At 39.4% G+C, this 25,531-nt stretch overlaps 1 protein-coding gene across 1 annotated transcript in view; it reads right to left on the bottom strand.

Moving 5' to 3' along the window:
* Window positions 1-25,531, bottom strand: part of ntrk3b (neurotrophic tyrosine kinase, receptor, type 3b) — a 147,268-nt gene that overhangs the window by 10,130 nt on the left and 111,607 nt on the right. Inside the window, exons 13-15 of the mRNA XM_040137960.1 lie at window positions 17,345-17,475; window positions 12,625-12,797; window positions 10,454-10,697 (exon numbers count right to left, since the gene is read on the bottom strand). Coding sequence (XP_039993894.1) covers window positions 10,454-10,697; window positions 12,625-12,797; window positions 17,345-17,475 — 548 coding nt within the window. The remainder of the gene's footprint in view (window positions 1-10,453; window positions 10,698-12,624; window positions 12,798-17,344; window positions 17,476-25,531) is intronic.

The raw sequence follows: 25,531 nt of genomic DNA, 5'->3' as shown, positions 1-25,531 counted from the left end.
CCTAACTTCTTAGGAATTATTAAATAGGTTCAAATTAGTAATTTATATCAAGATTTAGATGAGACGATTGATGTCACTCTCATTTTTTCAGGGTAAATACAAAGCTAGCGCTTAGACTGGAAATGAGGAGACTCCAATTTACTGTATATTTTGTTTGCAGGACAGAGCCAGATTAGTTGTTTCCCCTTGTTTCCAGTCTGTGCTAAGATAAGTTAACTGATTACTGGCTGTAGCCTTTTATTTACCAAAAAGACATGAGACTATAAAGCAGTATAAATTTTTCCATCTAACTCTCAGGAAGAATGCTTGAACTTTTCCTGAGTAAATCAGTTTCCAGGAAACATCAACATGGTTAAAAGAAAGTCACTGTAGCATTCTGAGCTGTAGCGTAATTTCCAAAAATAACAGTTAAGTAGGCCAAATGATATCTTAAACTTAACCACCAATATTTTGTAAAAGTAGGTACTGTTTTATTTATACACTGTATACATACATGTAGAAATATGGGTATCAAACATAATTTAGAATGAATGGAGACATATCCATTTACGCTAACCTAACGGACGTTTTTTGGTTATTTAGTCTAATGGTATTTTTTGGAAAAATGTAATTTAAAATTTTACAATTTTAAATCATTATTAAATAACATTTGAATCAAGTGTCAGGTCACACACACTGACCATATTCCATTACCTTATTTACTCTTCACTCTCAACCGTTCGTGCAATATTAGCAAGCTGACATTAGCTTTTTCAGTTGGTTCAATTAGCTATGTAACAGGTACACCTGGTAGAGAGTGGACGGCAATCTTTTGTACACGTAAGAACTACTTTGTATGGTGCAACCTGTTTTGATTTAGTAATTTGTCAATCTCCACTTAAAAAATGAAAAATTTCAAATACTAAAAGGCACAGTTGCACAATTTAATACACTCAGGGTTTCTTGCTACAGCCTTACTCGGTCTGGTATAAACAGTAGCTTATGGTGGCTAATGTTAACAAACTTTAGGCTGTGTATCTGACATTTCTGCTTCAGTTTGCTTCTTACTTTGTGTCGCTTCACCAATTTTGCTACTGTCACACAACATTTTGGTCAGGTCTCATCGCTTAATGATGATGTCTTTAAAGCAACTGACATGACAAAATTGGGAAATGAAAGGAAAAGCTACTCTGTATACAACACTTGTGGACACAGTGGCCTGCAGGAGTCAGCCATGGGTCACCTGAAATGTATACTCTAAAAAGAAAGAGCTTTAAATAACTATTAGGTCCTCACGTTACTACAAAACTCAGAGATCCCAGGGCAGAGCCTTGGAGAACTCATAAATGGTTCGTAAGCCTTGGTAGTAATTCCATAAGACAAATGTTCTTCAAGGAACCCTGTCAACTCACAAAGGAAAAACTCAGGATATTTCATATCCTCTGGATATTGGCTCTCCACTATGTTTCTGGGTATTTTGTACCATTTTGGACACTGGAGCTCCTCAATGTAAACCCTTGTCTTGAGTGTCTTGAAGAAATTGATAATTGGTGTGTAGTGTAGTGTAGAGTGTTTACCGCACAGTGATATCATGAGGCTGTATGCCTCCCTTACATTAAACACAAATCGATATTTGTACACATGGTCTGGAGGTCAAAAGGACCATTAAAGATAGTTTTCTACAACATTACCTATATGCTGACTGTGAATCAAAGCACACTCCATTAACCTCCAGAGTGTGCAACATTTGGTCCTAGTGGTGTTTCAGCAAAACAAATGGAGGGCATCCTTTTTGGGAAAAAAAAGTCCTTTCCTTCTGTAATCAGTCTTTAACTCTTTCGTCTCTTTTCGAACAAGTGTTGATGTCAGTGGAACAAAAAAAAAAAAAAAAAAAAGACTTCCAAAATAGCCTTACATAGTAAACATACATATATCAAAATAAGTTTACTTAGCAGATAATTTGGATTTTGAATCGTTTTGTTTTGACGGACTTCCAAAATGCGATTTGGTTGAACCCTTTTACTCCTCAGAACACTGTGTTTTAAAATTTTTTATTTTTTGCTGCTTCACATTAATACATTTATGCACATATACACCTCAGAGCCGCCCAGTACATCCGCACTTTTCTGTTAATCCCACCAGCGGTTAAGTACTCTTCTTAACTGCATCTCAGTGTAGAGTTGTAAAGTGAGAAGAGAACATTTTGTGTCATTTTCCCCAGATCTTCCAGTCACATTTCTGCTTCTCTATAACTTGCTAAAGGGCATCTGAGTTATTAGTAGAATCTCAAAGGCAGAAACATTGTTTACCTCCTAATCTTTTTGAACTCCTCCCTGCCAGCTCACTCTTTGGCTGAGTCCCAGCCTAAACAAGTATTATCCACCACCACCCTGGAAGACAATGGAAGCAGTTGTTCTTCAGTGGTAGGACAGATAAAATACCAATAAAGGTAAACATAAATCTGAAAGGTGTTTCACGTAAGGTTCCTTTTCTCTACATCTTGACAGTCCCGGAGTGAATTTTGTGGCATTGATGAGGGTTGGCAGTAGTTTTCTCTTTTGCGTTCACCCTCAACCTCATTTGCCATGGTTCCACTGCAAGCTAATGGCTAAATGAACACTGATATATACACCACCTGGTCTCATTAGACATGACACGTTTTAGTACTGTACACAACATTAAGCCAATATTGATACCGAGACCAGTTGCTCCTGTTCTGTATAACCTCTGGGCTGAGCCAGGCTAGGTGGGCTGAAATGTGAGGGGAAGGAGTTGGCGAGAAGCTGTATACCAATCTGTCCCCCTGTGGAGCTTTACAAAGATTAAACAGAATTAATTAAGTTCCTTTTAGCCTAAATGACTTATCTGAGGTCCACCCTGCCCATTCCACGCAAGACTAAACCTCATCAGATGCATACTAATGATTCAACCACCGCTGCTGTGGCAAGGGGCATTAAAACTGGCTGACTATCTGCTTCCCAAATGACTGCATGCTATCACCTTGGGTTTTTGTGACAAGGCCATGGCAATTAGTTTGGAACATGGGGGGAAAAGGAAAAAAAGTTGAACACATAATAAAAATAAAATAATTGCCCCTGTAATTATCCTCATCTTTCTCATTCAATGTCACATCGAGAAGCTGGCAATGCTCTATGGGGAGTGAGGAATGAGTCTGGGGCCTTTTTTTGTTGCTGTGTAAACTGGATTAGTGCTCTGCCTGTCCCACCGTGGCAGGGAAGTGATTGGATTAACGGCGTGGAGAGCACAGCAGCATGGCAGGGGGATAGATTACTGGCCCAGTTGGGCTCTTCGATGGGCGCTCCGCGGCCTGCAGGGAGCCCTGGGAGGCCCCAGACATCTTAAAGGGCCCCGATAACCATCTAGACACACTTTCTCTCCCTGCTCTAACCACGCTGCTATCTCTGCTCTCCCAGCTCAAACAGCAGCGAACACAAGTTCACTTTTAGAGGCTATGATGTCCATTAGGTTTCTACCTGCTGCGCTGCTGCCAAGTGGAGATAAAGTGGTATCTACTCTGGCTGCTGCATGCCTGTGGATGGTTAAAGTTTCTGAAGGTTTTCAAAGCGCACACACACACACACACACACACACACACACACACACACACACACACACACACACACACACACACACACACACACACACACACACACACACAATTCATTATTGCTATAATGCAATTTTACATTCACCTTTTCCGTATTTAGCTCTCAAGACTGACTCGTACATACCCTGTGTAGATAGGTAGCTCCTTAGAGTTGCTGCTGACTTTGTAACTGCAGCCTGAATATGAAATTATTAGGTATAGAGCCCTGTGTCATGCTGTTAAAGTATATGTCTCCTGGAAAAGTATGGACCGGAGAGCTTTGTACATGGGTCAAATTTTGTTAAAATAAAAAGCATTATATAGTACAGAAACAACATTGAGCAATATTTTGACATTTTGGGAATAGACTTGTTTGCTTTCTTGCCAAAAGATAGATGAGAAGATTGATACCACTCTCATATCTGGTTATTAAGTATAAGGCTAAAACCAGCAGCCCATTGGCTTAGTTTAGCATAGAACTAGGTTCTGTCCAAAGGTAACTAACTGTGCCTAAAGTCAACTAGTTAACATGTTACATGTAATTTTTTCTAGAGGTTTGCTTGTAGCCTGAGTGTTTTTATTCCGCCAGGTTCATTTCAATGTGTAATCTCGTTTGAATGTCGAGCAGGATGGTGGTGAGAAAAAGCACCCTTGTCTAGTTAACATTTGTTGGATAAATGAAAGCAACAACATTACAATCTTATTACTCTAATAGAATCTGCATTTTTGAATTACTGACTAATGGCTATTTCCCTGCTGGTTGCCTAGCAGTCTCGCAGTGACGACAACGATTTAAGAAGTTACTGCTCTTGGCCAAGGAATAGTCTGAAACACAACCCCCAGTTAAACTACACCCTGTCAATTTTACACTTTGTATTTTGTAAAGATTAAACAAACAAGTTACAACGTGTTAACTACTGAGCTTTAGAGGTGCTGGTAAACATGTTTTGTTACCTTTGGAAGGAACCAGGCTAGCCGTTTCCCTCTGCATCCAGCTTTTATGCTAAGCTAAGCGACTGGAGGTGGGAACTTCATATTTACCAGACAGCCACGAGAGTGGTATCAACCTTCCCATCTAAATCTCGTCAAGAAAGCAACTAATAATGTTTCCCAAAATGTTGAACTAGCTCCAAGGAATGCAGAACCTGCATTTCTGTGGCCCACTAAAGTCAGAGATGTCCTCTAAGGTCAACAGTAGCATCTCCTTCATTTCTTAGATATACTAAGCCATAAAGAGTTATCAAGTAAGACAGGAGTGCTAAGCTAAGAGACAAAAAAAAAAGACCTAAAGGGAGAGGGAGAACAGACTTTTTTCATCCCTTCCTGCAGCATTAATAAATATGGCCTGTGTACTCATTAGCACCGAGCAGCATACAGTTTTGAGGAGCTTGTGCTTGATAAATAATGCAGCAGAGGAGCGTCTGTTTGATCCTTGAAACAGTACAAACCTGGGGACCATTTTTCTTCAAAGCAAGGCAGTGCAGGTAGGCACAGTCCTCCTGGCAGAGTCACAAAGAACACTAAGTCCTTGAAACTGAGTCATTAGATTATAACATTGTTATGGTGTTTGATAGTCATTACACTGTGGTTTAAAGATGCAGAGGCTGGCTGCAAAACTATTTCTATTTTATACCCAAATGTTAAGGCTAAGATTGTAATTGTTGCTGCTCTCTTTTACCTTAGGTTAACTGGACAGATATTTTTTCTCAACACAATCTTGCTTTACATTCAGACAGTGTTGCAATCACTGAAATGAAAAACAAAACCCTGTCATTGCTAAATGAAATCACTCAGGCTGCAAGCAAATCTCTAGTTAAAAGTCGGAAGAATGTTTAATATTCTCTAGCAAAGGAGTAGAAACTGTAAGCTTCTATATCTCATCTTTTGACCTACATGTTACTGTTCATAATTTGGCTGTTATGAGCTGTTTTGGAGCCATTTCTCTCTGTGTCTTGAAAGAAAAACGCCGAACATCGCAGATTACCTGCAGCTTTCAGAAAGCCAAACGAAAAACATTTTTTCACGACACCAGGAATTAAATTTAACACAAATTACCAAAATACAGTAAATTATTACAACACATCAGGAAGCAACTTTCCCTGACTCCTGCTTCAACATAACCAACGAATAGTGTCCACAGTTATTAAGAAACATGACAGAAGGAAATTACCTGTCAAGGGCCATCAAATTTACTGCAATGCATATTGTAGTAGTAACTCTCATTTCTGTATCTGAATCTGAAAGTGTATCTGAAAAGAATAAATCTAATAATAATATTTGAGACCTACAGGTTGACACAGCACCTATCACTCCGTCTGCCTTATTGCACCTTTAATGCATAGGCACCTCTAGAGCATTCACTTTCATTTATACCTACCTAAACATGTGTAATTCAGTGCTTCACTCTATGAACTCAGAAAAATATTACCCAATATATGGTGAGCCTGTGGTAAAAGACACCTACATAGCAGGCACCACTGCTGCTGTCGTCCTGTGCAGATTCAGCATTTGTCACTTTTGAATCTATACAAAAGTGTATTCAGTGCAGGCGGAGCAGGGGGATATGACAGATAGATGTGATTTAGGACAATATTCATCTCTTTCTCGAAGTTGTTCCCTCCTGCTGCAAAGTGTCATGGGAGTCCCAGAGGGCAACCAGCGTCAATACAACTAGTCAGTGATGGGAGGATTGTGTTCTTGGCAGGGCGCTGCTATTTATAATCACTCAACACAGGGAAAATGTCCAATACTGTTAGGAGCTCCTTATCTCTGGGCTCTGTCAATATTCCTCTGTGTAGGCGGGCAGTGATGCTATCACAATGCACCAAACAGCAGCTTCACAAGGCATGCCACACACTCACACATAAACACAACACCCCAAATTCAAACTGACACTGGTCTCCATTTTTTTTTTTTACCATTCCTCTAGTTTATGCTTAATCCAACATACAGATTTTGAAAGAACTATTCTCCCTTTCTCACTGTTGTGTGTGTGCGCTAAATCAAGGAATTATTCAATGAATTATTAAATCGTCTAAAATTTCCTCAATACATTCAACACTGAGTTTGATAGAAAGAACGAACATTTGACCTAAAAAGTCCCCTCATACTGGCACACTGCTCCATAATACACACTTACTAGGAATTTGAATAATACAAGTTGTAATCACAGAACTGGTTTGGTTGTTGGACACATGCACACAAACAGGCACCTGTACAGGCAAATACAAAAACAATTTTAAGCGATTTTTCCCCTCACATTTTTACTATGAATGTTTCTGGCCACTTCCTTTCACACTGTGGTTCTATTCAATGCTAACTCCATTGTTAACCTGGGCAGAGTTTAAGTACGCATGGAGTCACCAGTTATTTCTTTTCACCTGTCAGTGAGGAGCTTAATGTGGTCAGTGCCCCCAGGTCCACACCACTCTGCACAGACACCCTGACAAACCAGCAGGAGTCTCTAGCGTAGTGTCAATGACATGATCCCTCACTGGTTTCCCACTTATGAATATTGCTTGTGTGGGGCACTGCAGTGGTATGTTAGTACTTTTACCCCACACCACCCTAACAATTCCTTATTAATAGACTATATCTTTTGCGCACACACACTTACATAATCTCAGGCTAGACACACATGAATACAATACAATACCCAGCGTACACTGCTCATTGGTTCCCTGTTAGGTCTTAAATCAAAGCAACCCTCTCTGTCTGTCCTCTGACTGAACAGTTAAGTCAAAGCACTTATATATTAGGCTTATAACTAGACAAGAACAGTCAACTGAACCATGTAATCTTCCATCTAAGCAGGATCTGCCTGCTTAATCAGCTGTGACTGTGTCTTCAGAGTCAATTAGAAAAATTGTTCTTTGAGCTAAAACAAGGAAACACACTCAGTCATTTATTTGTCCAGAAAGGCCCACGTGAAACTGCCCAGTATATCCACAGTCATACCGGTTGTTGAATATGAATTGATATCTAGTTATATACACTCTATTATAATGCTAGTTGGCATTAAAAACATTTATACCACTGCCCAGCAATGCAATCGACAGAAATTCTGAGACTCAGGAACTAAATTTTATGATGTTTGAAACAGGAAAGTGAGATTAAAAGTAGTTAAATGTTCAAATTAACGACTGATATTTTTAGTTTGATCTGGCTACATATAGCATTCTGTTGACAATAGACCATGGTAAGCGGGATAACACCCTCCAAATTTGTACATTCCATTATTGTGCCATGTGGAACGTACAACTTCTTGGGTATTATCACTTATGTAACATATTCGTTGGGTAAATTTTGCAAAAACAAAAGATAAATGAAGCTTTTAGTGCAAGTTCAAGCAAGAAGACAACTGTCAGCCATCCTTATCTCGTCATCACTCTGAGGCTCCACCTCTTCAATGACTTCACCGGGTTCTGTGTGCAGTCTTTCTTATGATCCAATGATCATCTTAGCTGGAGAATATTCAAACCACCTTACTTATGTTGGCTCACTCTGCTGTCATTGCAACCTATGCCGCTCGCAACTTGGGCCCCTCAAACACCCCACCACCACTAGTGTCAAGGCCCTGTCTAATGCTCCCCCGGGGATCTCACATTGGCTGCTATTCATAGGACTCTATCCCTGAGCATCTCCTTCATCGACACAGTCAACACCAAAGTTTCATTAATTAAAGTTTTTGCATTCAAGTTAATGTGTTTCTTTTCTGATTGAAATAAAAAAACAGAAAATTGTGCTCCACAAACTAACCCTGTCTTCAACTAGGCAAGCACCCCCTTATACCTGAAGATGTGTGAACTGACCTGTTGATATGTGTGCTCCTGTTATCTCTCTCATTTTTTTAATTAATTTTCCCCACCAAATTTGAAAAGAATTTGAAAAGAATTTCCGAGCTCTGCAGTAAGCTGTCTCTGTATAAAGTAGAAGGGGATGGAACTGTAGCACTGTAGTTATGATATTTACTTCAACATAAACAAACATTGTCCCCTGATAACTGATATTAAATGAAATCAATTAAAAAAGTAAAGACCAGAACCTAGCATTCAAAAGCCACATTCAAGCTACAGTGATCACAAACATGAATTCAGAGGATGCCGAGGATAACTATGTAGATGACAAAGTCAAAATAAAAATGACACACAAAATCCATGCATTCATACTCCAATTAGTGAAACAGGGAGACTTGATGTTGCACAATTTGCACAACCTACATGGAAGATTGCTAGTATAAGATCTGTCATGGTTACCATGAAACTGGCCTACTTGAAGATGCCAATGTCTAAACATCCAATTATTTTCCTCCACAAAGAATTTTTAATTAGTATTCCAGACTATGAGTAGAGTATTTATATAGCCTTGTTGCTAATTCCACAATAGGCTTTAAATATTATATTTCAGAAGTGTGGCTGTAATAAGAATATGTCATTAAGCAATGTCACAGGGCACGGGAATGGGGCACGAGACATTTTGTAATGTAAATATTTTCACATGTGCAACTCAAAATCTAATTGACTGTAAAACTGATTTTAGACTAAGACAATGTTGGAATTTATGTATGAAATGAACAAATGTTTGTTGTTTTAAGTGTTATGTTGGTCTTAACAGCCTCGCAACACCACTGCTCTGCTGGGATCAGAGATCTTTAAACAGAATTATGCATGGCCGTTTTTAATAAAGTCAGAGTAATGACTTTCTGTTCCCACTGAAACATCCTCACCTCATTGCCAAGCTGACACTTCTGTATCCACTGAGGGCCAAAACAGTTAGTAAGCTTAATTATACTGATACGAACTCAAGCACATCCCTAACCTGCACCGAACAATACATATTCAGGTTCAAATAATATACATACCACACAGATGGTGTGCATAGAGGAGCCATGTACCAAACACCAAGACATCTCACTCAAAATTACTAATTATTTTATGTGTGCAGAGATGTTCACTCAGCAGGCGAGTACTTCATAACTGTTGGCATTGCCCCCAGCAAAGTCCAAACTGGCCCAACTGTCACACAGGGAAAACAGAATCAGGCGCACCTAAAGTCATTTCACGAGGCCAGCTTGTTTAAAGGAGCCAGATCTACAGCAGCCATTAGTCCATAATATCAACTTATTTATTCAGCAAAATGCTAAATTCTTCAGCTCAGCAGCTGCAACCTGGTTTGCAGCATTCAGAGCTGCTAATCGTGTTAAACAGTAGAGAAGACATGAATCGAAAGCTATATGAACAAGCCTATAAGCATCAGGCTGGAGGCTCAGCAGGCTCATCTCCTTCCACACTGCTAAACCTCTCCATCCTCGCCTGAATGTATGAGGGGCTGGTGTGAGGGCTTGGGACTGCATTGGGGAGGGAGAGCTGCTAAGTTTCCTTAGAAAATAAAGGATGGAAACAAAAATAACAAAAAAACAAAAAATGACACAGGAGAGAGTGGCAGTCTTCTCCGCTTAGAAACATCTTTTAAGGTAGCAGCCCTGGAAGATTTGTTTAAGGTTGTTTTGGTCCCAGTTAAAAACCAAGTCAATAGTATGGTAAACATCCACAAGTGAAATTTACTTTTTGTGATGAGCCATTACAGTTTCAAGTCTGTAACACAGGATAGTCTCAAGTCTGATATACAGGAAGCAGCAAGGTGACAGCCATCAGCTGGCGTACCCAAAAGTTGATTTGTTACTGAGAGTTTTTACTTTTAAAAATAGTGGGGGACAAGGTGAAAATGGAAGAATTATTTTAGGTACGGCAGAAGTTGAAGTCCTTTCAATGTCAATGTCACTTGTGTAGCTCTCAGCGCTGAGAAACACACAACAACAGATAATTCTGGTGGCACATGACAAGCAAAATAAAGATCCTGAAGTCTTACCCTGTAGTAGTCACTGCTGTAGATGTCCCTGGACATGCCGAAGTCTCCAATCTTGACCAGCAGGCCGTTGCCCACCAGGCAATTGCGGGTTGCCAGATCTCTGTGGACAAAGTGCTGAGAGGCCAGGTAGACCATGCCCGAGGCAATCTGGGTGGCTATGTGCAGCATCTGGGAAAGGCCCAGCTCTCCGTTGGACTGCAGTGGCTGGCCGTCTACCAGGATCATGGCGTCTGGGCCGTGGGCTCTGGGTTACAAAGTATAATGTTGACTGATTTGATGAACTGATATTGATGACAGAGTTCTCTAGTCTCCGTTTTAAAGTGAGACTACGTAACTTTTGCTGACAAGTGGCCACTGTGATGACAAGTGGTAATTACAGCATAATTAAATGTTTACCCGAAACATGATTAAAGATATCATAGAGTAATTGTCACATAAGTAAAGAATAGTCAAAAAAAACATTAACTGACTAATTTCACTGATGCAAAAAAATCCCTCTGAAGTTTGCTACCATTGTGAATCATAAGAAGAAGATTTTGTTATCTCTTCTCTTAAAAATTTCATAGTCCTGCTTTAAGAACTGGATGTAGGAACCTTTAATGCCTTTTGAGCATGGCAGACTATATTCCCACTCCCCCTCTTATGAGTAACCTAAAGGTCCTTACAGTGTTAATAAAACATTATCCAGGCAGTACTGGTACCTGATAATAATTATCATAATAAAGACAGCATGTGAGAAATAGTAGTAAATTAACTATAACCTGCAACTTCTCAGTCAGCTTTAATTGCAATGATAAACTACTAAGTGTCTGGACTGTTTTTTATTCATTCGGTGTCCGTTATATGAGTCTTCGGTGGTTTTAAATCAGCTTTACATTATCATGTATTCCAGCCTGTTAGGAATTTTAACCAACGCTCAGGAATTTCATCACAGTACCATAAGTCATACATTTGCCAGAACATGTTGACTATGGGTTGAGAGCTCTTTCCCTGCTTAGCATTTCGGGGTGACGATGAAGAACTAATTTCCTGTTGTTGCTAGATATTGACCCTCTCGTCACTGTTATTACAGACCAGGGGCTATAAAGGGAAGACGTCAGCTCTCTCACTCTCTCTTAGACTGCCTTTCTTTTTCCATCTCTCAATTTTAGTTCAGTTCAAGGTTCTTTGCTTTAAGTGTTTGTGTAATAATTCACCTCCACTGTAGGAGGATTAGCACTACCTTACTCTCTACCTCTTTTTGACTTCACTCACATCCTGTAGTGGCCGATTGAGTGCAGGCCACCCTCCGTTTATCTGAAGGTTGAGCTGGACCTGCACATCAAACACTCTATTCACTCCTGTTGATTCCATGCACATCTCATCTGTTAAATGTGACCAACAGGACCAATAGACCAAAAATCAACCACGTCTTGCACCTTGCATGAAAGAATTTCATCATTTGCGACGTTGCCTTTCATTTCAGGAATGATTTCCCAACAGAAAGTCTTCATGCACTCTTGAATCCACACACACACACACACACACACACACACACACACACACACACACACACACACACACACACACTCTCACTCAATCGTAACATGTCATCTTTTCAACTATTGCTCAAACTTCAAAAACAAGATAGACCCCACACACACACTGCTGCTGTCATCTTGAAATAGCACACTTCTATCCCAGACTCCTCCTGTCCACCGCGACATCAACTCCAGCTAAGCTTTCCATTACCAAAGCGCTCGCTGTACTGGCATTGTATTGCTTTTGTTGAGGCTTATCAGGGGTCACTTCCCTTGGTACAGTCTGACATTACGGAACAAAAGCACTAAAGCAATCATGATTGCTGACCCAGAAAGCTATGAAGTTGGATACTGTATGGATATTGTATAGGCAGCAGGAATATGACAAAAGAAATCTACTTTTCTCAGACTTTAACTGAAGTTTTACATACTGTAAATAAGTTGGCGGACACTTCCATCTAAAAGGTCCAACCAGTACCCTGAGAGAAAATGCTCGTACATAGCACACACACACGTATTCAAAGTGTAATTAGGCTTTCACCCACTGTAGTTTGCTTCTGTCTGTTGATATGATCAGTTCCTAATTGGATCAACCAACACTAGCCTGGTACATTAAGTTTAAACTGACTGAACCTTCAGTGAGAAACTGACCTGAGGAATTTGTTGAGGTCTCCATGCTTCATGTATTCAAACACCATGATGAGAGGGTCTCCATCTACACACACTCCATAGAATTTAACAATGTGGTCGTGCTGCAGGTTAGTCAGCAGCTCTGCCTCCCTCTGGAAGTCCTTCCTTGCTGACAGATTGGGATCTTTCAGTGTCTGAAAGGGGAAACAATGAGTTAGATTTACACATTTAGCTGACGTGGCCTATCCTAGTCCAAAGGCTCAGGAGATGGACACCCCATTTTCCCCATCTTTGGAGAAATCAACCAGTGTGGTCCTTTGCAGCCCTTAGTATATTAACGGTCCATTATGCCAGTCTGCTGACTGATGCTAAATTCCAGTGATCATTCACTGAAGTCAGGCAAGTCCATCATTGGTTCTTGTTAGCAAAGGGTACCATAAATGGAGGTCATTTGATTAATAATGGTACATTGATTGCTAGCTGTTTATTTGTTGATGCTAAAAGTTTACTACTTTGGTTACCAAATGAAGGCTAATGCCCTTGACATACATATGGAAGCTTTTGACTTTACACACTGACAAGGAGCTCTTGAACACAACATTACTCTTGGCCTCTGCGAGGCAACAGTCTAAAACTTTGTCTCCTCTCCTTATTGGGTCAGGCTAGACTTCTGCTCCTCCAAAGGAGACACCTTCAAAGGATGCATCATTGTGTCCAGATCCTGAATTGCACTGCATTGTCTTACATTTTCTACTTTTTCCATTTACCACTTCCTTTTACACTATGGTAATTTACACAATGTGCTCTTCTTCTTTCTCCTGCTTTCCTCTATAATCCAATTAATAAACTCCCTTTTGGTTTGAAATATCCCCTCAGTTCTCCCATCTGTCCTTCAGTTTTTAACAATGCTAGCTAAATATGAGATAGATTTCCATGAAATTTTGTAAAGGCATTCATAGTCCCCAGAGGATGACTACTGACTTGTTGATCACCTGTCTTTTCCTCTAGCTCCACCATGACCTTGACAGTTTGGGTTTTGAGTGACATGGCTCGACAGCTGTTGATTCACAACTCAGTTGTAGTGCCAGGAGGTCTGTAGATGCACAGTGTGTTATTTTACCGTAAATAAACAAAACTCAACCAACTCGTAAATATATATTGTATCAGCAGCAGAATTAAAAATAACATTGGGATGATAAAAGTATTTAAATCAAAATGTAAAACAATTATTAAGACTAACAAACTGTAAAGTTGTGTAACTTAACTAAACTGCAGCGGCCAGTTTATCCAAAGTCTGGAAGCAGCAATAATCAGATATATCCCCGGGCTAATAGGCTAATAGGCTAACAGGCTAAAATTAAGATTTGTTCATTCATTTTGGACCAGTAGTACTTGGGTGCCAGTACTACACCGAGTGAGGGAGGGCGCGAGGAGAAGATGGATTTAAAAGAGTGCCAGTCAAACCTCAAACAATGGAGAGCAATGCAGAATATGTGATGGAAATAGAGCGTTTATGTTTGTTTCATGTATTAATTTGAGTAAGGTTACAGTCTCCTCATCACTCCACACATATCTTTTGTTTTCACGTGCTCCCATATTTTTGTCTCTTCAGTGGCAAGGAAGCACCAAGTTACACCAAGTTTTCAACCACAGCCAAGAATAAGAAAACTTCGATATGGTCTCAGATGGATGTAGAGGATCTAAACACTGTCAAATAGCTGTTTTTTTTGTCACTGCCTCCAGCCAATGTTGTTAAATTTGTTTGTTTGCCCACGTCCATCCCCACCAGCAAGACTCCTTTGGAAGAGAGGAGATAATGAGGGAAATCAGTTGCTCTTCAATTACTGGGTTTCCTGATAATTGATGATAAACACAACACTGTGTCTGCACCAAATTTTGTAATATTTCCATATCTTTATCAATAAAGCTTTCAAACTGTGAAGAGCATTTTCTGTATTGTTTAGTAATACAGTATACAGCTGGCTATGTATTATATCCACCTTATAATTGTGTGCATTGTTTTTAGGTCGGTGATCACTACAGCTGTAATGCTCAGGAAGTACAGGTGCAGCTGGCTGGAACAACTTTACACAAAAAAAACCTATCTGACTGGTAACAGGATCACGCGGGGAGTATCTCAAACTCTTTTGAAGTAAAAGACACATTAAATATCAAATCTTGATGGGATGTCAGTTGAAACCTCCAGTATTAGAAAAAAGGAAGAAAAAATCTAATAACAGCAATAACATGCCTTATTGTCGCCTTTACGGGAGGAAAAAAGACTCTTGACACTTCATCAGCAACAGGAAAATACAGCAAGTTGCTTCTTTTGATCTTCTTGGCCTTGAGTCCCGCTTTCCCGGGCTGCTGCTGAAATTATTACAGATGGAAAGACCTTGGGATAGAAATACATTTATTCGTATGTCCTCTTCTTGCGGTGAAGTGCTAGAGGTGGTCGAGATGTACGGCAGAGAAGGTAAAATGGCCATAAAATTCTATTACCAAATCAAACAGCACTCTTAAGGAAATGTTTCTTGTCTGGGCTTCCCTCCAAAACAATACCTTCAAGTGCTTGACTAAAATAAATTGAGAGTAGGGCTGCAATAATTTTCCCTTTGTTGACCTTTAAGTATATTCAGAGAGCCTCTTCCTGTTTTATCACAAAACGGAACATGTTCAGATGAAAATGCGCATTGCATTGTGCGTAAAAATAAAGAGGTCAGTGTGGAAGAGGCTTATTATGAAACAGGTTAAATTTTTTTGTTAATCCTGTAATACTAACAGAAGCAATGGACAGCCAGACACTCCATCATCTTCATCATAACTCTTCTACTACTTTCCCCTGTTGTCATTGCCGGGGTGGTTTTTTGATTGTAGTCTTTTTTCCAGGGCAAGTTTCCTGAATCTGCAACCTCAGTGTCATCCTGCTTCACAGTCATACAGTTTCTCATATTCACAGTGGGAGCTGCCAAGAACAACTTAATGTTGAGCACTGTGAAGGTATTGAGAGCGGCCACACAAGGGCAATTGCTTTAGTGCTTTACGCTCTTTAAAACAGGGCAGCAATTTCATTCTGATATTAACTTTATACTGATACAGATACTTCAACAGTTTTTGGGTAGGCACATAGACAGGCACAAGTTGGAGCACCCAGTGTCTATTCGTAAGTCTAGTGGAGCCAGATATAAAGGGATGGTGAGTGGACACCTGAGTGGGCCTTGGCATTCAAATGAAGTTGCCTATGTAGACACACTCACCAATGTGGATACACTCACCAAGCACTTTATTAGGTAAACCTGCTTATTCATGCAATTATTCAGCAGGCAGCAGTGCAATGTGTAACATCATGCAGATACAGGTCAGAAGATTCAGTTAATGTCCAGCTCAAACATCAGAATGGAGAAATATGTATCTCAGTGACTTTGAGTGTGGCATGATTTTTGGTGCCAGACTGGGCTGGTTTGAGTTTTTTCTGAAAATGCTGATCTCCTGGGATTTTCACACACACAGCAGTCTTTTATTCAGAGTGGTGTGAAAAACATCCAGCAGGAGGCAGTTCTGTGGATGGAAACGCCGCATTGATGAGAGACGTGAGAGGAGAATGGCCAGTGTTTGGAGCTGACAGAAAGGCTATGGTAACTCGGATAACCAACCACTCTTTACAAATGTGGTGAGGAGTACAGGATCTCAGAATGCACAACACGTCCAACCTGGAGGCGGAAGACCATGTCGGACTTCCCTCCTGCAGTGGGCACAAGCTCACCAAAAGTGGACAGGTGAAGACTGGAAAAACATAGCCTGGTCTGATGAATCTCTATATACACTGAGGCTTGCAGATGGTAGGGTCAGAATTTGGAATAAACAGCATGAATCCATGGACCCAACCTGCTTTTTGTGCGGTGTGGGGAATGTTTTCTTGGCACCCTTTGGGCCCCTTAAAAACAATCAATCACGGTTTTAATGCCACATCCTATCTGAGTATTGTTGCTGACCATGTGCATCACTTTATGGCCACAATTTACCATCTTCTAATGGCTCCTTCCAGCATGATAATGCACGATGCAACAAAGCACATGTTGTCTCAGACTGGTTTCATGAACATCGTCAATGAGATCAGTGTATTTCAGTGGCCTCCCCAGTCACCAGATCTGAATCCAATTGAACACATTTTGGATATGGTAGAACAGGAAATTGGCAGCATGAATATGTAGCCGACAAATCTGCAGAAATTATGTAATGCCATCATGTCAACATGGACCAGAATCTCAGAGGAATGTTTCCAACATCTTGAGGAATCCATGTCACAAAGAACTGAGGCTGTTTTGAGAGCAAAGAGAGGCCCAACCCAGTATTAGTCTGGTGTTCCTAATAAAGTGCTCGGTGAGTGTATCAGGCCAGGTCAAGCCAAAGAGTATCTGCTCTTTGCTTGGGTGACAGTAACATTTAAAGGCAGCTTAAAGATGTGTTAGGTTAGGGCAAGAGAATGGTGCGGATTGTTAGAAGGATCAGTACATTTATGATGATACCCAATGTGGGGCCTTGTGATAGTCTTTATGCTAGAGTAAGATAACTGGTTACTGGCATCAGCTTCATACTTTGCGCATGGATATGAGAGTGGTATCAGTCAACTCTCAGCAAGAAAGTAAATAAGATCAATCCCAAAATGTTGAACTATTCCGTTAGTGCTCTTAATAACACATACATGCATGCGCACACACACAAACAAACAGTAAAGCTGTACCTTGACAGCCACCAGCATCTTATCCTTGGTGGGGCTCAGGTTATAACACTCTGCCAGGAAGACTTTACCGAATGCTCCCTCACCCAACTCCCTCTTCAGGATGATGTCTCTCCGCTTAATATGCTGGACAACTAAAACACAGACAGACAGAGACAGAGAGAGGGGAAAGAAAGAGAAATACTGTCATTTTTCAAACCTTTTCTCAGATATTAAACTCTTGAAGTGCATTTTATGAAACATTAAACTGTTATATTTGCAGAAAATCACTCCGAAATGATTATTTTGTCATTATATCTACAATATGGAAAAAGTACAGAAAAAGAAGAAAGAGAGAATATGAAGCAGGGAAAGACTGACAGAGACAGAATACAGAGTACAGTCATGTGCTGAATTCAATTCTAGTCAAGATCTCAAGGTTTCTGAACATACAGTACCAAATATAGTGGGGTCAAAAGTTATAGACCATTCAAGTGAAAGGGAAAGTGGTCTCGGACTTTTGGACCCAACTGTATGTCATGGTAAGATACAAGTGTGTACAAAATGATGCAGCAACACTTAAAATTGTTTTAATATAATGGTGAAAAAAGCTGTTTCACCGTTTGAATTTCTCTCAATATAAGTGTGATACAGTTGCAGTGAAGTGCTGAAGCAGTTACAGAATATGTGATCAAACTGTAGAAACAACATGTTTTATCTACTTTGAAGCTACTTAAGAGAGAATAGTGGGAACACTACGGTTCAAGTGGTTTTAAATCTCAAATCTCTACAAATAAACTGCGAAATGACACTGGACCTCCTGAATCTCTTATCTGGATTCCTTGGTTATTCTGTTGGCATTTAAACAACACAAGGGGGCATTTTCTCATGAGAACAGAATTGTAAAATGTCTATTTCTTGAAAATAAAATAATTAGCTGATCAGAGTGAGAAAAACAGTCCCTCTGTCTCTTGCTATACTTCTTATTCTATCTTTTCTTAATAACTAGGAATAACTAATAACTATTAACTCACTCTGACAGGATCATTTACTGGGTAGGACAGTCTGACCATTGTTCCCTCTTCTTGTGATAGCTTGTAATGTTTGTGATCACAGAATTGAAGTCTTTTATTGAAAAGCCCAACAAAGATGGCCAGTCTTGCAAGTTGACCATACTCATGAGAACAAGAGACAATAAATGAGAAAGACAGAGATACAGGAAAAAGGCGAATTATTGAGACCAAAAGTATGGAGCCTGGTAGGTATCACGGGTAAAGTTTACCCAATACCTGCCAGATTCAGTATGACAGAGCTTGGGAGGTGTAGGAGTTGTTGGCTACTGAACAGAACTGCTCTTCAGGCCTCACTCTGAATAAAACAAGACAGCTTGTAGATAAACAGTGATAACCGTACTGCTTCTATAAATGTCCACACGCACACATATATAGTTTCCAACAACACATTTAGATGAAGATGAGAGACATTATGTGAGTGCCTTACTTCACAGTATACAAGGTGGGGCATCATAGCTTGAGCTTCAGAGCAGCTCTTTCCACTTCAAAATATGAATGAAATGAAGCAAGCATGTTTAATGGTTAGCAACACAAAACAGTATAATACTGTAGGTGACGGGCCAAAACAATCATCAAATATTAAATTAAATCATAAATTAGGAATTAAATCAAATGTTAATCTTCAGAATTAATTTAAATGTAATGGTTGCAATCAGTGTACAATATTTAACTAACCACAACACAACTCTACACTGTAAAGGCTAGTGACAACAATCACAAAAAGTCATATACTGTATGTCATTTTTTTATTTAATCTGTCCAAAATCTTTATGAACTGTAAAATTCTACCAGGGTCCTCTCTGTAGAAAATAAATAAATGGAGCACCATGACGGAATAAAATAGATTATCAAAATAGCAAGAAGAATTTAAAATCAAGCTGAAGTGACTGGTCTCAGATTTGCATCTTTTCTCTTTAGGAATGAGTTGTGTACTTTATACTGGCAGGTATTGACTTAATTGTCCTTGGACAATCATGTACTAATATGTACAAAAGTTTATTTTATAGTTTTTCCTGCTGGCTCTTGACTATTGAACACTAAGCAGCGGAGACATCATGCATTAGCCTCACAATATACTGGTTCCTCAGGTTTCCTATACATTCTTGTTATCCAAGTCACTGAGACTAATGCATCCTTGGTATACAGTAAACATTCAGGATGTTTATCTATCCTCCATCTGTGGGTTCTTTGTGTTTCTGAAATCACACTTGTGTATAATAGAAAATATGTCATTGAGGACTGAAGAGCACACAAAAATATATATACTGAGAAAACACTGATGTGTCTGCAGGTAGAGCTCTTCAGCTCCTGCATATGTTGTCAATCCAAGCTCATCAGCAACCACAACAGATGCAGTCTGAAACCCAGGGAGAGGTCAGTGTTGCTTCAGCTTCTCCCAAGATGTAATGCTGTTTGATCTCTTTCTGAATTTACTAAAGCCTGCAATTTAGTTAGGACCATACACTAAACCACGTGCCAATTAGTTACTGTTGCTGTGGCAGATTTGCCACCATTTTTATTAAAATAAAAATAAAATAAATTATAAAAAAAATTAGAGAGTAAGTATTATGAATATGATAAGGAAAATATTTGAAATTGGACTCATTTCATTCAAACATAACTGTGCTGCTTAGTTTACATACTTGAACAACCAAGACCAAGGCTAGATTTATGCTTTATTGTTTGTATTTTTAAACTGTAAGTTTCACTTTTAACATCACAAAAGAATAGACTTTTAGGGTGAGGATTAACCATTGCATTTACATAAGGGAACGCCAGTTAGGCTAGGGTTGTTGGAGTGTAAACCAAATCTAATAGCTGACCCCATGATAAAGTAATGGTTTCCATACAGAGGGGAAAATACTACACCGTTGATGTGCTACTTGTGAACAGGTCTGTTTTTTTTAAATGGAACTTGTAACCTCACAAGATAGGTAGTATGCTAGTTAGCCAGGCGTGGTAATGATTTCAGCTTACGTTGGAGCAGATAAATACAGTTTAATCAATACGTTTACTCTTGTGGTTTTGGTTCTGGAAAGGCTAAGTACCACTATTTTCTCCCCTTCCAAGTCAGAGTTCATCTATTTGACCTTTTCTCTCCATGCTGCCTGCCTAACCCTTGCTACCTGTGACTCTGTTATGCAACTTCACAGTTGCTTGTTATGTTTTTTATGTCTTTACCCAAAAAGAGTGCACCGAATGGTGTCATCTCTGAAATGTTCCCTGGTTCATAGACACAGAATACAAGTTCAGTCTGACCATTCCCGTTTTTTGTTCTTTTTTTGTTATTTCTCTACACATCAGACCACCAATGTCACCTGTTCCTCTAATGTTTTCGTCAGTATCCTGACCACTATTTCTGAAATCAGTGTTAAATATGAAGGAACGTCCCAGTTTTAAAGTAGATCAGAAAATAAGTGTCTGCAGAAACTGGCAGCCAGTTTGCCGGGTGAGAGCCCCCACCAGGGACACGAACACATCACTGCTGTCAAAGCTCCATCCTTTAAAAATATGCTTTCCAAGACTTGAGAAAAACATCCTTAAGTCGATACACATATATTTTAATTCAAAGTGTGTTTTGACTGGATTTGATAGGCCAAATGTCTCTGACACTTTCTCATCTGACAAAGAAACGTTTTTTTTCCCCTCAAGTCTGAAGAGTTTCCATACTTACCTAACATCTGTTCCCCACTGAATTCTACTTCTGCTATTGCATTTTCTTTAAGAAATATGAATAATATTTCTCTTTATCCCTTACTTAAATTCTTACCCCTGCACTCCTCCATCATTCATGATCATTCAAGGATCAGTGTTAGCCTTACCAGCGGTTGCCTGTCATGCAGATGATCCAGCTACTGAGTCTTATTTTATGGCTGTACCCGTCATTAAGCTTCTCTGGATGAGATAGTTAGTGAAATACCAAAAATGTGAAAATGTGAAGGTTGTCATCTATCAGCAGGTGGATGCTCAGAAATGGTTTTAACCACATACTGCTAGAGCACAACTGATTCATTTTTCTAAGTTTTCCTCAGAAGTCAGAATTTGATTGTTATCTTGACTTTATTTATTTTCTCCTTTGCAGGGATGTGAGGGGATGATTCATAGATGGATTTCTTGAAAATTGGAGTTTTCACCTGTTTTAATCATATTTTATCACTTTTATCAGAATACCTTCACTTCTATCTTCGTCATTTTGTAAATTAAATAAAAATGTAAGCACACTAATTGTATAACGGATTTCACTATTTTAACGTTTCACTCCTCTGTCTGTCATGTTTGCCTTGGCCACTCCACATCATATTAATCACATAGTCTACCTTCACTGGATACTACATGAAATCTTTCTGCTCTTTTACTCTGGGAATTGTTTGTAAAAATTAATTTATGCTCTCTTTAAACAATCAGAGGTTACATGCTGTGGTCTGGTATACTACAGGTTATATCTCAGTCAGAAAGGATTCAAAATCTGCCTGTACTTTAGGTGTTAAAATGTGTCAAGAAAAAAGAATAGTTATATGCCACTGAGTAGAGTAACTGATGAGCCAGTCTATGTGGACTCTTCATCAGGTAGCAGAACGCTAGTGACACTATTCTTCCTGTAAGACAAACATTCCTGTCAACTTAGCAGCTGTTGTCACCCGGTTTGACAAATTTTCAAACCTCTTTAGAAAATTTGTTTCAAAAAAGAGACTCTAGCATAAACCTGCTGATACACAGAACTACACTGACAGTACATTACCCACAACAATATAAAACTACACATGGATATATCGTTGTACTGTAGCAGTAAGATGGATGTCGATGTGAAAATGAAGCCATCCAATATTAGATGTTGACTGCACCTATAGAGGATCACATATAGACAAATCTAGGTTGAGGACGAATGTAAACAACTGTTACCGTGGTGGCATCTCACTTTTACACCTGCAACACTGTAATTTATGGAAGAATTTGACTTTTTGGCCAATGTTTCCAAGAAATTACAGGAGTTCCAGCAAAACCTGTTGCAATTTGAAAACAGAGTTAATTAATTCCTACTGAAATAAAGGTTATTATTTAAAACACTTAAACTCTTTTCACCTGCAAATCAACAAACCATACTTAATGTGCTCTTCAGTTATCAGCTAAGGCAAAATCCACAGCATCTGATATCTGAAATTAATTTTACTTTAATTTATCTCCTTTTTTCCCTCTTTTCCTCGCCGAAATTTAACTTTTACAATTGCCTGTGTTTCAGACTGTTAATTAATTATACCTTTCATCTTTCATCATAGTGTTATAAAACTGAAAAACTTGCACATTTGCATGGGAGTATTTAATCTATGTAAGGCTGCGCTTGACCACTATAATCAACAGAACATCTCTGCTTTCACTGTAGGTTAATCCATTCAGTTAAACTTTGCCAGTAATTGCAGTACCGCTAGACACCACAACACATAAATCAGCCGGAAGAGTTTTCTGTTGGTGCAGACCCCAAATATTAATCTCACTGTTTACATTGCATTTGACACACATTGACTCGAGTGACATCATTTGAGGACTTCATGCAGCCTCAAAACGCTTTATACACAGCTCTTCACATATGCAGTCGTGCTCAACAAGATCTGTAAACAGACTTCGATGTGTAAAATTGGTGGAGTTCCCCTTTAATACAAGATTAAAATATTCTAAATTAGTGACTGTTGGTCAAACTTGTTTAACTTATTTTGCTGCTAATATAATGCTATTTAAATGTAAGCAGTATCTTGTCATCATAGCTGGGTGGGTGGGTGAAGAGTATCCAGTTCTGTATTACAACTAACGGGTAACTGACTGTAGAACAGTTCAATAATGTCTGCACAGCTGCAGCAAATTAATGAAAGAAAATAGGGAGCTTTTAAGAGATTACCACTGTGTCCACCACTAAAGCTCCAACATCGAAAACCTGTTTAACTTTCCATTTGCACCAGTTGCCCCCTCTTCCTTATTTCCTGGATGAAAATATTTCATGCAGGTTTGTTTCATTCAGCTGCTAAATAACCACTGACCACCTCATTCTCCTCACTTATGGGAATTTAGCAGCTATTATGGAGCATGCCTGTCAACAGCAGCAGGGACAAGTTACTTTAACCTTCAGTTTCCTCTGCAGGTGTACTCGGGCTGTGTCCTGCAGCCTGTTTAGCCAGATTGGCGTGCTGAAAAGCCCTGAGATTAAATCTCTATCCTGCAGCTCACCATCATTCATTTGTCCTGGCTCAACTGAGGCCTCGACGCCAGCAAACATTCTCCCTGGAGGCCGAGACAACGCAGCACCAAGATTTATTCAGCTAGTCAGGTCAGGCTTCTGGGGAAACACAGATGTTTGGAGGGCTTTGTTCTGTACCTGTGACCGTGTGTATTTGTCTGTGTGTGTGTGTGTGTGTGTGTGTGTGTGTATGCATTTCGCCACAGTTAGCCGCCAACTTTCTCCAGTGTGAGTATGTGTGTGTATATGTGTGCGTTCGAGGGTGTGTTTTTCTCCATCTGCCTGCCAACTTTGAGCATTCATGTGAGTGTGTCTGCCTCACAGGTGTGTGTGTGTGTGTGTGTGTGTGTGTGTGTGTGTGTGTGTGTGTGTGTGTGTGTGTGTGTGTGTGTGTTTGAGAGAGTATTTTCCTGCCTGACAGCTTCCCTGAGTGTGTGTGGTGGGTCAATCAATGCATGTCTCCTGGTCATTGACAACATGTCCTTTGCAGGGTTGATGCTTTAACATCGTGATGCAGCAACTCAATCAAATAAGCTGAGGACATCCTCACAAAATCTTATCTCCTGCATCAGCTCTACGTTTAGTTACGTTGCATATAAAGTCTTTACATTTGATTCATACATTTTTCTTCTTAGAGACATTCAAGAACAAAATAAAACACTGCCACATACGAATACTCATTAAAACTCAGCATCTTGTGAACTTTTATGACTGGTTACTAATGACACATTTTCTGATTAATGCTTAAAACACAAAGGCAAAGGATTACAAGAGAAATGTATTGATACTAAAAACAATTAACATTATGCTAAGACTCAGTTGCAAAAAAAAAAAATCCAGTTTTTAATTCTCACCTCTGAGATGCTACAGTCATGTTTTCTCAGCGTGACTTACAAAGAAAAGAAAAGGGAAAACAAAAATATGTACTTATAGTTTAGCCTGTCTACACAAAGAGCACCACAGGAGGTTAATAGTTAGGTGAGAGGTACTAATCCAGCGGCTAATAGCATACAAAAAGCTCCCCACCATTAAATTCACTGCAGCGCAGGGGCTCTGTGTCAGCTGGCATCGTTGGGCAACTGTGACATGAACACCAGCATTTACTGTTGACTCTCAGTGGGTATCTCCTCCTAACCTGCGGCGGCTGGCCGACTGCCGGCTGGTGCTTCTGCTGCCGCTGCTTGGCCTTGGAGAACACGCTGACCTGTATGAAGAACCCCCTATGCCTGGCTAAAATATAAAATGCACCCCAAAATCATCCTGATGGCATTTGGTCAGAAATGTCTGGTAACAAAGACAAGGAATTAGCTAGCAGCTAGGATTAAAAAAGACCACTTTTGCTAGCATTTCCAAAAGTACTCCATTTTGTAAGACAGAAGACTGGGTCTTACAATTTGGAGTCCCAAAATGTTCAGTAATAAATAGATAAAAAAGACATTATGAAATAAATAATCGAGAATTAAGTAATGTAAAATATATGAATGTACCAATAAATTGTGAAATAATTTAATAAATAAATAAAAGCCACATTATTGTTATGAAATTCTTATTTTCATAGTATCAAGGTGTACTGTAGTTCACTGTATTTTAGCTGCACTTTATAATGGTATCTTTCTTAATGACACTGTTATTTCATAATGACAGATTTAATTTCATGAAGTTACTTTTGTGACGGTGGAGTTGTGACCAATCCCCGCCCTTTCACTCTTCCACCAATCACATAACTTCAGCAGTGAAGCAAGCCTACTTATGACTGGATTATGCTCAAATAGTTTGTGTTAAGGATGAAAATAGAAGACTTAAGGGAGAAGTTAAAACCATGCCTATGTCACCTTAACACAACTGGAACAGTCTTTGTGTGAAGTGGACTTGAATGTTGAATTGTTGGTTTTGGCAATTCTGTTGAAGCATAGT

This window comes from Xiphias gladius, chromosome 1, assembly GCF_016859285.1.
Source record: "Xiphias gladius isolate SHS-SW01 ecotype Sanya breed wild chromosome 1, ASM1685928v1, whole genome shotgun sequence".
In the NCBI taxonomy this organism is placed as follows: Eukaryota; Metazoa; Chordata; class Actinopteri; order Istiophoriformes; family Xiphiidae; genus Xiphias; species Xiphias gladius.
Note: the sequence above shows the minus strand (reverse complement) of the source record. Positions and strands in the feature narration are given on the sequence as shown.